Genomic DNA, 15,287 nt, shown 5'->3' on the forward strand with positions numbered 1-15,287 from the left:
AATAAAAAATAATTGCTTTATATATATATATATATATATATATATATATATACACATTGCTGAGAGAGCATCTTCTTTTTTTTTTTTTGAGAGAGCATCTTCTTATTCATAGATAAAGAGTGTTACATAGTAATGTCTAATTCCCTCTGACTTCTGGTTATCTGTGTCACACCCTATATCATGCTGGTTGATCAGATTTTTGGAACTTAAAGTACATTTTTAAAAATTGTGTACTTTTCCTCAAAACTGTTTTTCTGAAAATTGCAATAGATTCTTTTTTTTAACTTCCTGAAAACACTTTCTAATAATGCAGAACAATTATATATAGCAAATGCCTTCAAAATTTAAAAGACTGCAATAGATTCTTCATTGAGGGTATAAATATAGATCATATTACCTATACTCCACATCCTTATCAATTTTCTTGAGACTGAAACAGAAATGCAAGGCTTGAAAATCAGTTTGAAATTTGATAAAAGTTCACTAAGTCAGACTTGAGTAATTTAAAACTTGCAGTAATTTGGACAGTACCCAGCTTTTAATGTTCCTTTATTTGATCAATCAATTTTTTCCCACAGCGAATATATTAACTCTGTAACTCTTTCCCAAGAACATAAATTAACTTGGCAAAATATTGTAGAATGTTATTTTTTACAGAACACATGAATTTCATAATTTCAGAAGCACACATGAAATAATAAATAATAAACAAATGTTATTTTCTTTTCATTACGATGGGGATAGAAGCAGAAAAATGTTCACTTTAGCCCAGAAGGCTGACCTACATAGTTTTGGTAAGGATTAAGTAAGTGCAGGGTGATACCTTCTTAAAGGGTCTTATGACGGTCCATATATCTCATTAATAGTTAATATTGGACTGAATGATAAACACCAGAGAAATTTTGGAAAAGTAGTTTTATGAGTAGATATTTGAAGAAGACATTTATGATCTAATACTCCCTGCATGTCCCCTCCCACTCAAGCATTATGCATATAGCCACTAGCTTCATACAGCAAAAGTTCAGCTCTTTCTGCCTGTGGGTCCTGTCCCTATGCTACTTGAATAAGCTTACTAAGTTGCATTGTAAAAAGTCTCAAGAATTCTTTCTTGACTGTAATGCTCAATGATTCTGCAACAATTACATTGTTTGTTTGTTTTTAACATTGTACTTAAGCATTATTTTTCTACATTTTCTAAATTTATATGTTTGTAAAAAATGAAAGGCATATGAAAATAACTGGGAAGTGTTCAATTTTTGGTTATTAATTTGGCACCCCAAGGGTCAGATTCAGAACCTTTACTTTATTAAAAACAATAAGTTAACCAGTGACAAAATAACAAATAGTGTAAAAATATTTAGATATTGGTCTGCTCACTCCATTTTTGAAGCCCCCTTAAGGGTCTCTATTTAACAAAAAAGTGGGATTGGATTTGTTAGTCAAATTTTGAGTTGTTATGATTGAAATGAGTAGAAGTGTTTTTTCTTTTTTTTTTAAAGTACCTTATAACTTAATTTAAAAAAATCAAACTGGCTTCCACCTGAACTGATTTAAGCGAGGTTTCACTAAAATTTGCCTAATTGGCATACAAACAAATTTCCCTATATTAAATCATACTATAAAAGAGCAGTTGTCATTTCTTAATCCATAATTTCAGAAGTAGACTTAAAAATCAATGGTATAGGCAATCATTTAGAAGATACTTTTTGAGGAATGTTTGTACCTTATTCAACAGATAAATTAACTCCACTATTATTAGCAAACAACGTTAGGAAGAAACATGTATTTACTGTCATATTTTTACACTAGAGTCTGGCACCATCTAAAGAGACTTCATGGAACACACATTGAGAAACACAACTTAGGAATATTTCTTATACATTCATAAAAATCAAATTAAAGGGGATAGAAAAATATCAAGTGTTTCCTTTCATACCTGTGGTTGGGGATGAATCCAGATCTCCACAGTTGTTGACTCTTTCATTGGGGTGTGAGATCCTATAACCTCCTTCATTGGCTTTAGAAGGAGAAAAAAAAATACAAGTTATTTTTTCAGTGGTTTGTTAAAAGTGAAAAATGTAGTGCATTGCACACATGCATGAAATATGGGTAAGTAAAATAGTGCCTGGGTAAATCTCTGTTCACATCGTAGTCATTGAGGAGTTGTAATATGACAGGCAAAACTCTAGGCACTAGGAATAGAAAGAGAAAAAAAAACTTTCTCATGGAGCTTAAATTTCACTGTTACTTTTAAACTCATTAAACATGTGAATGGAAATATAGAGGACAATTTAAAATATTTAAATAGATGAAATTTTAGCTGGAGAGATTTTCACTCCAGTGCTGTTATAACTCAATGTTTTCAACAGCTTGTATTTATGAATTCACCATGGTCTGAAATTAAAACCTATCCTGTTTGCCAGCACATCACAAATTTGCTGCCTAACATAAAGATATATTTAATAAGTGACAAGAAATTTCTGAACACAGATACTAACCTACCAACCCAGAATAATTATCAAGGTCTTGAAAAGATAATGTTTTTATCCATTGAATATTCTTCAGGACATAGAGAGAGTATGTTCTCTGTTTTTAAAATAATGAATGCATACTATACACATTTTCTGTATATTTGGTTTTAGTATATGGGGTAAAGGATTTGGTAAAAAGTAATGATTTGATCTATGAAAGAGAAAGATTTTTCAAGAAGATGAGAAAACTCAATGAATGTTGATAGCTTTCATGCTATAATAGCAGAGTTGAATAGTGTAACTGAGATTTTATGTCATACTTTCAGAACTTCGTACTGTTGTTTGGTGCTACAAATTACAGTGATGCAAGTATTACTTAACAGTGTTTTGAAGGAGAGCAGATTTTGTCACCCCAAAATGTGTCTCTTTGACATAAAGGTTATTTCAGGCTGATCATTTTTAAGAAAAAGCAGACATAAAAAAGCTCTGAAAACTGAGTAGTTACCCTTTCATAAGAAACACTATATTTATAAGGGAAATATCCTTTTGTAAAGATGTTTCCTTCTCTGTACCTGCAAGAGAAGGGTGACCAAATTTTTAGCAACTCATCAATGGAGAAGGCAACAAAATTAAACCTGCATAACAGATTATTTACTTGTTTACTGTGCTCTTCCTGGTAACCTTCCTTAACTGTTTCACCCACACCCCAATATATTTTGTCTTTAGCTGAAGATGGATTTAGGGTAATGTCTTGGGCCACTTCAGAAAGTTACTCAGTTTTTCTGGGTATCCTCCATGTATACAGGAAGCGTACATGTTATTAAAATTCTGTTTGTTTTTCTCCTGTTAATCTGTCTTTTACTACAGGAGGTCTCAGCTGAGAACCTACAAGGGTAGAGGGAAAATTATTTTTCCTCCCCCACAGTTTCAAGCATCCCACACATATCACCTTAATGTGACTATTTATTTATTTATATTACTTGTGCATGACCATCATGTCAAATCAAGAAAAGAAGAGACAATCAGACTTGGAACATATACTTTTAAGGCCCAGTTGAGCAAGAATTATTTTGTTATCAAATTAAATGGCAGATCAGTTTTGTTACACAATGACACTATGGTTATGACAAAAAGAATACAATACACACTAATATTATCAGACTGATCACTCATCACAATATTCCAACTCACAGGAAAGCAACAGTCAAAAGAATTAAAGATTAAAATGGAGCATCTCATCACAGCAAAATTTCTTCACAAAATTAAAAAAAAAAGAAAAAAGAAAAAAGGAAAATTAAACTGTGACCAAAGTAAGTTTCTGGAAGTCTCATTTGTTAGCCAAGCAGAGAAAAACACTAATGGTGAGCTAATTAAGTTGTGTTTGTTTACAACAGCCAAATCGATTTATCTGGAGAAAGTAAACTTAAGACTGTTAGCTTTTCAAGAAGTACAGTTACTCAAAAAGTTGAGAACATTAAAAACAACATCAGTACTGAATTTTAAAAAGTAAAGGTAGGTAATTCAAGCGGTCTTTCTTATCTTCTTAAGGAGTTAACGTGTTACCAACAATGTTTGGTTGTTATTTACTTGGGGAAGCAATGCCAAGTTTGAAGTGACTGAAGAATTAACCTCTATCAATGAATAGTCTTTGTGGAACAGAACAGGCAAAAATACTTCCAATGAAACTGAGAAAACAATAATTCAGTAAAACTTGAAGCAGGATCTGCTAAGAAGTGTTATAACTAATGGTGAGTAAGATATATGTGGCACAGAAAAAAGTTTATTTGTGCAAATTTATAAGGCTTGGGAAAATATAAGGCATCCAAAGCCTATAGGTATTTATTGTATTACACATCAGGAGGTACTTCATAGAAAATGTTCGTCTATCATGTGTAGGGTCAATGTAAGTTTCATTTACTGTTGTTAATGGAACCATTTTTATTCTGTGAAATTTTGTTAAAAACACAATTTGAGTATCCTGACTTACCCTACCACACAAGCTGTTGGATGGTTTGGCAGTGGCAAAGTTTTACTGAGTTTTTTGTCTTTTTGTTTTTGTTTTTGTTTTGAGCTCAAAGCCAACACTGAAATTTTGCCAAATGAGAAGCACCTGTGACCACTATTATAAAACACTGAATTACTTTGAAAAATATTTTTTGCTGCAAACTTGATGTCTTTTAATAAGTCTAGCTAAAACGATAAGATAATACAGTGCTTATATGCAAGACTTATACTGCAGTAAAGTCATTTTGATGACAACTGAAATTGTTTGAACAAGTAATGTCAAGTTATGTTATATACACCAGCATTGTAGAACAAATATGAAATTGAGGAGCTTTTACTTAACCTTCAATTAGAAATTATTAATCTTTGGGATGCCTGGGTGGCTCAGTCAGTTAAGTGTCTGCCTTCAGTTCAGGTCATGATCCCAAGGTCCCTGGATCGAGTCCTGTATCAGGCTCCTTGCTCAGCAGGGAGTCTGCTTCTCCCTCTGCCTGCCACTCCTCCTGCTTGTGCTCTCTCTCTCTCTGACAAATAAATAAATAAAATCTTAAAAAATTATTAATTTTCAATGTAATGGCATGCTAAATGGAAAGTATGAAGAAAAGAATCTAATAGAATACTCTACATGCCTTCTAAGAAATAGATATGTTGAAATAAAAATACATGCTTATGGATTGATATCAGTATTTGGCAGTAACTATCTATATGGAAACACATTTCCAGATACACAAGCCCATTTATCTCATTAGGAGGTCTATATTACATAACAAATTATACATAATTGACATTCAAATATCATCAATTGAAATTTTGTGGAAATTTGTTTTCTCATGTAATACAAATATCTATTCTGGCCCTTTACAGAAAAAGTTTGCTGACCCCCGATCTAGGGGAAAAGGAAAGACAGACTAATAACTGTGATTAATGGACAAGTCTATAAAATAATTCTAGTAGATGTTAGATGCAGAGAGTGAAGAAGAGTTTTGTTGTTGGTTGCATAAAAAGCAATATGTCCCAAGGCAGGAAACCCCAGGATGTAGTTAGTATGACTGGAATGTCATAGAGATATAGCTGCATTGTGGGACAAATGTGTAAGAAAGTGAATTAATCACATACTCTTGATGGACTTGCAAAGTTCGCTGGTGATTTTATAGCCATACGGTAAGCAAAGTAGAAACACTCAAATGTGTTTGAGCCAATTATTGGGTGCTACAGGACCTTCTAAGAAGATTTGTGCTAAAATCTCAGATTTAAATTTTTAAACTGAGTCTCTTAGAGTTGCATTTCCCATGCACATTTTAAACATCTGGTTTAAACATTTTCTGTCAGTTGTGAGCAGTGTTATGTCTGTCTGATCTGCCCTCAAATGTATAATGCCATATTCAAATGCGCACTGAATTAAGTAAAGATGGTATTTTATTTTTTTAATTTTTTTATTTTTTGTGTTCACAGATCTTTTTTATTTTATTTTTTCTTTTCATTCTTTAAAAAAAATTTTTTATTATGTTATGTTAGTCACCATACAGTACATCCTTAGTTTTTGATGTAGTGTTCCATGATTCATTATTTGCATATAATACCCAGTGCACCATGCAATATGTGCCCTCCTTAATACCCATCACCGGACTATCCCAATCCCTCACCCCCTTCCCCTCTGAAGCCCTCAGTTTGTTTCCCAGAGTCCATAGTCTCTCGTGGTTCATTCCCCCTTCTGTTTACACCCCTTCATTCTTCCCTTCCTTCTCCTACCAATCTCCCTGCTATTTCTTATGTTCCATAAATGAGCGAAACCATATGATAATTGTCTTTCTCTGCTTGACTTATTTCACTTAGCATACTCTCCTCCAGTCCCATCCATGTTGCAGCAAATGTTGGGTAATCGTTCTCTCTGATGGCTGAGTAATATTCCATTGTATATATGGACCACATATTCTTAATCCAGTCATCTGTTGAAGGGCATCTCAGCTCCTTCCATGATTTAGCTATTGTGGACAAAGCTGCTATGAACATTGGGGTGCATATGGCCCTTCTCTTCACTATGTCTGTACCTTTGGGGTAAATACCCAGTGGTGCAATTGCTGGATCATAGGGTAGCCCTATTTTTAACTTTTTCAGGAACATCCAAAATGTTTATAGCTATGTGGATATATCTGGTCCATTTAAATTTGGCAACTAAACATCTTTACTGTATAATACATTTCAATATTCAAATATTAGGAAAGTTCATTGAATTTTGTTTTGCACAAAAATGACAACTTAAGAGTAAAATAATACTCCCATCCCGGGGTGCCTGAGTAGCGCAGTCGTTAAAGCGTCTGCCTTCGGCTCAGGGCGTGATCCCAGCATACCAGGATCGAGTCCCACATCGGGCTCCTCCACTATGAGCCTGCTTCTTCCTCTCCCACTCCCCCTGCTGTGTTCCCTCTCTCGCTGGCTGTCTCTCTGTCACTCTGTCACATAAATAAATAAAATCTTTAAAAAATAAATAAATAAATAATAATAATACTCCCATCCCTGACAATGTTTTCCCATTACTCCTCCCCCTCCACCAAATCCCAGAGTTATAAAACTAATAATGAGGAAATCATCTAATAAAATAGCTGCAGTATAAAGAACTGCTGAGGATTAACTACAATGCAAATAGAAGAAATGGCAATTCTAGGAAATATTAGTGCTCAAATACATTTATGCTTGACTTTTTTTTAATTTTTAAATTTAAATTCAATTTAGTTAACATATGCTGTATTATTAGTTTCAGAGGTAGAGTGTACTTATTCATCTGTTGCATATAATACCCAGTGCTCATTACTTCAAGTGCCCTCCTTAGTGCTCATCACCCATTTAGTCCATCCCCCCAACCACCTCCCCTCCAAAACCCCTGTTTGTTTCCTTTAGTCAAGAGTCTCTTATGGTTTGCCTCCTTCTCTGTTCTCATCTTATTTTATTTTTTTCCCTCCCTTCCCCTATGTTCATCTGTTTTTGCTTCTTAAGTTCCATATATGCTTGAAATCATATGGTATTTGTCTTTCTTTGACTGACATTTCATTTAGTATAATACCCTCTAGTTCCATCCATGTTGCTGCAAGTGGCAAGATTTTACTCTTTTTGATATGCTTGACTTCTTAAAAAAAATGAAATATAGTTCATTGATGATACCTCAGAAATAAAATGCACATCTGCATTTCTGTTTCCTTACATGCATCACATACTGAACCAAACTGTATTTTCCCTTTTTTTTCTTCTTTTGGAATCAGATGTCAAGCTGTCAAGAAAAGGGTAAGGTGCTTTATAATTACTCTTTACAGATTTATGTCTCGTTTTAACCCAGTTCATATTAAGACAGTGCTCAAATAGTGAAAAGTGAGAAATACATCTTACCACTAATCTTAAAGAGTTTTGAGAAGTGTCACTGGCATTTTTGCTTATAATAAAATAAAAATAATACTTCTAAGATAAGCATGGATAGATATCGAATCCTATTATTCCTGAGTCAAATATTGCTAGTTGATAGTTTAGACATTGGAAGGGAATTTGATGTAGTTTAAAATGTATTCAATCCTTTAATCAATAATACATTATTTCACCAGTGATGACTTGTTGGCCTAAAGAAATAGACATATATGAAAAAAGGTGTTCATTTATATTATTTCACCTTTCAGAATCCAGTAATTTCATGGCTTAAAAATTGTCTATATTCTGTTTGAATGATTTTATTTATGAATGTAAGAAGAGACTGGCTCATAAGGAGCATTAATTCAAAGTGAATGCCCCAAATTCTATGAAATCTCCTTCAATTTTTTTGTTTGAGGCAAGAAGTAAGGAAATTTTCAGCCAAATTTCCATTCACAGAAATATGAATTATAGCTCAAAATATGTACAGTGATATATCTTTTGTGATAAATGGGAACATATTTTCAACTTCCAAAATATTTAGCCTTTTAGGAAAATAATAAGAAACTGTTACAGATGATGTAAGAAAAAAGTAAAATTTACTTCCCAAAATATAACTGCCTTGGGAAAAAAAAAGCAACATAATGTCATTGAAACTTCTAAATTGGCAGGACCTTCTAACTGTTCTCAAATATTTTCCTGACTGTATCACACACAGAATCTGAGCTTAATGACAATGTGTTAACTGCATTGCTTAACTTGACTAATGCTGAAACTACTGGATGAGGTTAACTCAGACTGATTCAGTGATCATTTTAAGGATAAATGTGAGTTATATCCTTTATTCTCTCACTTGGAACTTTTATTGTCACTCAAACCTAATGGTGAGAAAATCATAGAATAAGATCATGATACTTCTGACCACAGTCTCAATATTACATTATTGTCTCAAAATACGGCAAAAAGTGAATCTAGAAGAAATTCATTGTATTCAGCAATTACATTTCTTTCTCAAATGTAACATGTTTTCTACTAGAAATATTAAGTATGCTTCCATTTTCACAGTAATCATTCACACCCCAGGAATGTCAGATATTGCAGGAATGTGACATTCTAAATTGTCACAGTCATCATTTAATTGCAGCTGCCAAAGACTACAAGTGAGTTTAATTGACAGATTATTTTTATTTTATTGCCATATAGTTGACATATTGACATGTTAGGGGGAAAAAAGATCTTTTCAAAGCATCATATGAAACATTTTTTTTTTAGATTTTATTTATTTATTTGACAGAGATAGAGACAGCCAGTGAGAGAGGGAACACAAGCAGGGGGAGTGGGAGAGGAAGAAGCAGGCTCATAGCAGAGGAGCCTGATGTGGGGCTCGATCCCACAACGCCAGGATCACGCCCTGAGCCGAAGGCAGACGCTTAACCGCTGTGCCACCCAGGCGCCCCCATGTGAAACATTTTTTGGAGAGTCCTATTTGATACTTACCAAAATTACATGTGCCTAAAGACATATAAGTATGTTGGTAGTCCTTCTAATGAGTACTTTTATAAAAATAACCTCATTCTCAATTACTTCCTTGTAAGAAATCAAAATTCTTACTATGGAAATAATATCCATCAAAACTATGGAAAAGTTCACAAATATGAAGTATAATTTGATGCTTATTTTTGACCACTATATACTTAGTTAAAGGATTGCACATTAAAAGTCTTGGGGAAAAAACCCTTTAATTTTTATAATAAATTACAAGGCACATATTTCAATTACAATGAATACACTCCAGAGATTTCCTGAAATAGGAAAAACCCTTAGTTGATTCTTACTCTCCTTAATGTTTCTTAAGGTCCTTCTGTCAAGCAGGTGTGATAATACTAAGGAGGAAAGATAGGTTTAAAAGAGATTAAAATCTACTCAGCAATGTGGTGCACAGCAGAAAGGCAGGGCCTTGGAATCTGCACCTGTCTCTACATATTACTTGTTTTATGAACTCTGCCAAGTTAAAGATGACTCTCAGTTTCACCATCTGTGAAATGAATATAAAATAAAAGCCTCTTAGAACCATTGTATCATACTGAGTTATTATGGTAAAGTGCCTGACACTTTATAATTATTCTCTTCACTTGAAATACTATGGATGTATCTTCCTTAATAACATGAAGTGGAAGCCATTCAGAGCCATCCACTACATGGTCCCCCCCACCTCCATATTTTTGAAACTATAAATTCCAATTACTTACAAAAAGCGTTTGTATATCTGAAAAATAAAAATTACCAACTGTTGCAATAAATAGCACAATAATATGATGGTTGAGGGTGGAGGGAATACGGAAGGCAGACATTAATTATTCTTTACTTTTACAATTCTTACATAACCTCTAATTAAGAGAAACCTCTTTCAATTATACATAAACTCCTTTAGTTACATAAAAATAACTTATTTGTGAATTTAGTTGGCATATATATATATAAACCAAAAACTGTTGGTTTATAAAAGTGGAGAATTACTGATATCATCAAAATTTGAGAACCAATATTAATAATTTTTATGAATGCATAAAGATAAATGAAATAGATTTAAAGCCAAGTAACTATTGGAAGTTTTAAAATGAACTGACCAATTAAATGTTATAGAATGCATCTAAATTTGCTTACAAATAAGTGGGTTTTTTTGGATGAAGGCAAGAAGGAGAAGGGTTGGATCAAATAAATTTAAACATAGAATTTGATATTCAGTATTCATTTATAATTTTCAAATATTCTTAAAAGAATTTTCTAAAAGTATTATACAGATTACATGCTTGAAGAAATATGACAAATTTAACATTTCCTAAATTATACAGAGTAAAGTGTTCCCATATAAACTAACAAACTGAATGTAAACCATGTTTTTTTGGAGATAAGATCATGCCAGAAAATACACAATTTACTTAACATTTCCTGTTCACAGGATAATTGGGTCACATTTGTTAGAATTAAAGGGACATGCAAACCTATGTTTATCAGCATTCTGGCACAGACAGGACATTGCGAATCTGGAACACTTAATGTCTTATAGACAATTCTCCTTTATTGTTTGTATGTTTTTTGCTTGTGTTTTTGCTTTCAAATTGGTGTCAAGAGACATGGACTTCTAAAAGCAAAGCACAAATTTGATAGTGGTAGATGGAATGGTGCAGAAATTATTTAACACTAGGTTAATCTAAGCTAAAATTTATTTTAAGACTACATATTTTTTTTCTAGGATAACTGCCATCATTAAAACTAAAATGATGAGGTCTTAGGAAAACAGAGTTGAGTTATCCCATAGGCTTGTCTAAAATTTTCCAGATTGGTCTGAGTCTCTCTGAAATGGTTTAACATCATAAGAATATCCCGTCCCTTCTTCTGGATGTAGTAAGACATAAGATGACAAAAATAGGGGATTTATACTCTGCCTATCTGCCTTTCTGCCTCTGCCTTCTAATGATTATGTCAAATGAAAAATCTCTCTTTTAGTTAATATGATTATGTTCATTTGATTAGGTCAAATGAAAACTCTTTTAGTTGAATATTAAAGAACAGGATTGGCAATAGGGGATTAATTTGGCAAAACGTATGCATTTATCCATAAAGATTCCAAGGCTTCTGCCAAAAGCAATGACTATTTTTAAATTGTCTTCAAGGGTAATAAATCACCAGGTGGAAATATCAACAATATCGGGCACTTAATTAGACCTCTATCTTAATCATCAACAAGTCAAGTGTATGCATGTGTGTTTAAAGAAGGAGGAATGCTATAGAAAGGGATAAATTAACACTTAGGAAACTCAGAAATTTAACAAAACCTGACATGAGATTTGCCAGATGGTTTGGTACTGGATTATAAAACTTGAAACTAATCTTCATTTAAAAGTTTTAATGGTTGTATCTCTCTTATAAAGCCTCTTGCTCTTCTGCTAGTGTGATTCTACAAAATTATAGATCAGCCTTTAAAGAACAGCGTGTATGAACAGAGTCTCCCTAAATCTCAGCTAAACCAAGCAAGAAGATTACATGTTATTATGATGTAGCACAGCAGGATATTCCTCCAGCAAACATAATGATGTGAAAAAGGATAAAGCTATCACTCTGTGCAAAGAGGTTATCCATAGAAGAACAATGATTTTCACATAGATTATCTGTACATGTTGAAATGTTCACATTGAAAAAGCTTTTTCTTAATGCTTCTGTGATGTTCTGATCTTGACAAGTATTCAGATCTAGATAGCAAGATCCAGTGATCATATGTCTCTATAAGGGGGCCTGCCTCAGGGCACTTAGGAGAGATCGAATCTGTCACAGACATCACTAGAAAAAAAAAGTATAATATATATTTCTCAAGTAATTTATATTTAGTTTTAGCTTATCAATTTTGTTTAAAGGAGTAGACATCTCTTTTTTTTATAACTTAAGCTTACTAAACTTTAAAATACATATTCTAACTAGCACAGGAAAGACCAAAAAGTAACTAAACAGAACTATAATTCTATATATATCTTCATATTTCAATGTTTCTAACTGAAAGCCAATTAAGGTATGTGCCATAATAATGAGCCTCAAATATTCAGTAAGACTTATGCAGTCATCAGATTATATAACACCAGATTACCACAACTTTCACATGTGACATATCAAACCCTGTCAGAAAATAACAGTAAATTGTGTTTAACACCTTAAAAGAATAATTTATATTTGGTTATTAATTAGATTATTTCTTGATTTCACCTCTCTGAGATTGGCTGGAAATTGCCCCTCAAAGTAGATGCAGATATTTCAAACAAATGACTGCTGATTATTTTTTCATGAACTAGACCCAAATAAAGACAAATGTATGCATGTGCACACACATGCACATGCACACACTACTACAAACTTCATTTAGTCTTCATTTTCAAAGTAATCATTGTCATTGCTGTTACCATAAATTCCTAAGAATACACCATGTATGCAGCATATGGGCTAATCTCTTAAATGGCTTTTAATTCCTTAAAGATGACTATGAAAGCATTAAAAACTATTCTAAACATATAATTCAGAAATAGTAGTAATACACTTTCAAAGATTTTTTAAATTGTTAGAGCATGGTTAAGGGGTGGTGGTAAGCCTTTCCTTTAAAATACCCTTTTCCAATGGGAATTGAATGAGCTAAAAAAAACCCTGAGAACAATTGATTATTCAGCAGCTTGATATAGGGTGATTTGTTTAAAAAGATTTTATTTATTTATATGAGAGAGAGAGAGAGAGAGAGAGAGAGAGAGAGAGAGAACAAGCAGGGAGAGGGAGAAGCAGACTCCCTGCTGATCAGGGAATCAGATGCAGGGCTCAATCCCAGAACCCTGAGATCATGATCTGAACTGAAGGCAACCGCTTAACTGACTAAGACACCCAGGTGCCCCAGATTTTTATATAACCATTTATTTTCAAATTTTTCTAAGAAGTGTGAAAATAGAAATAATTCATATGTTTACCACACATTTTAAAAGTGTGTCTTTCACTTGGAAGCCTTTCCATGCATAAATCTCTTTGATGGAGAAATATACAATAATTTATTATGTGTTGCAGCAGTGTTTAAAATATAAAAGTATTATTTTGAAATCGGAAAGAAAAATACAGCAATAGTATAGGGCAAATCTGTGCTCAAAGTAGTAAATTTGATTGCAATTAATCAAAAATTATAATGTCCCCATTATTCAGAGAAATAAATATGGTATAGATGAAGCTAAACTACCGAAGATTTAACTATTTCCTGTAATGAAAAACATACTACAGTGAGGACAGCTTAGGTTATTGGCATCATTCTTGTCTCCACTTAAAAAAAAATCATAAAGGAAATCTACTTTATATAAACTACTGTATATAAACTGTATATAAACTATATACTTGCACCAAGAAGAGGATCTCTGAATATCAATAAGTACTAATAATATTCACACCCCCAATCTTTGGTTAAGATTAATTAACCTTTCCCCAGAAAAAAACACAGAAAAATAAGGTCTTTATCACTACCATCAGTCTATAATCTTGCTAGAAGGAAGTCTTCTAATGATTATGTCAAATGAAAAATCTCTCTTTTAGTTAATATGATTATGTTCATTTGATTAGGTCAAATGAAAACTCTTTTAGTTGAATATTAAAGAACAGGATTGGCAATTTCTAAGTGTTAAACAGGTCTGTCAAATATAGATGAATTGTAATTGTATAATCTGAGTCTAACATCATCATTCAGATATCAAAATGATGATACCAATTATTTAAATAGAGAATGGAAATATGGATTTATAGTTTATCTTCTATGGTTTCCAATATGAATGTAAAAATTTTGAATATATTGTAGAAATACTGCAGTCAAAATTATTTAAAATAAATTTTGTTAATTCATTTGACTAAAACACATGGATTTATTTTAAGTAAAAAACGGTAGGGCAGTTTTGGTGAGAAGAAAATGGCATTTGAAAACCAACATTGGGGTGCAGGGGCGCATGGGTGGCTCAGTCTGTTGAGTGTCCAACTCCTAATTTTGGCTTGGGTCATGATCTCAGAGTCCTGAAATTGAGCCCCGCATTTGACTATGAGATGGGTGTGGAGCCTGCTTAATATTTTCTCTTTTTCCCTCTCCCTTTGCCTCTCCCCCAATAAACAAACAAACAAACAAATAAATAAATACATAAATAAAATCAACATTGGGTTTAAATGGTCCTTTTTTGCATCAAGCATCTTATAAACAGCACAGAATTTTAAATGGGAAAAGAAAACCATCTTTATTGTAACCTATAGTTTTGCTTTTCAAAATTAAAGCACTGTCTTTGCCTGGCTCAAATTAATATGTGGTAATCTCTTTAACAGTATTCCATTAATTTGCTTTTGTTTTTTTTAAATAAACCAACTAATTTATCATGTTCCAATTTGATCTAGCAATCAGTCAAGCTGTGGCTCCATATTAATATGGCCTACAATTTCCAATGTTAACACTTTGGTAAATTGCATAAACAATGAAAAATGGGATCTAGGATAAAAAAAAATCTAGGTAATATTTAAATTACAGATTACCAATGAAATGCTGCATGCCATTCATATCAAATTTCTATTAATTCAATTCAGTTGTTTGAGAAGAGTGTCATGAAAATTGGACTAAGTCAAGTCAGTGTAGTTTTCTAATATCCACCTATTTCTCCTTCTTTGAATAATAACTGTAACAATTCTATACAGCATGGCAATGATGCACCATCCCCAGGTAAAATTAATGATAGAGTAATAATGAATAAAAATGTATATTATGTATGTAGACCATTCTTATATCTTTATTTATATACCCTTCAACCTTTTCTCTGTAGTATAGAAACAAAATACGTATTTATTAATATATCTTCATTTCATGTAAATCTTCTTAGGTAT

The 15,287-nt window shown here is 32.6% G+C and overlaps 1 protein-coding gene across 3 annotated transcripts in view; it reads right to left on the reverse strand.

Moving 5' to 3' along the window:
* LOC123787673 (protocadherin-11 X-linked) overlaps positions 1-15,287 on the reverse strand; it is a 509,534-nt gene that overhangs the window by 216,756 nt on the left and 277,491 nt on the right. For all 3 annotated transcript variants that reach the window (XM_087860051.1, XM_087860053.1, XM_087860052.1), the window contains exon 4: positions 1,937-2,017. In XM_087860051.1, the coding sequence (XP_087716177.1) occupies positions 1,937-2,017 (81 nt within the window). The remainder of the gene's footprint in view (positions 1-1,936; positions 2,018-15,287) is intronic.

Source organism: Ursus americanus, chromosome X (assembly GCF_024610735.1).
Source record: "Ursus americanus isolate L20-20 chromosome X, mUrsAme1.1.p, whole genome shotgun sequence".
Taxonomy (NCBI): domain Eukaryota; kingdom Metazoa; phylum Chordata; class Mammalia; order Carnivora; family Ursidae; genus Ursus; species Ursus americanus.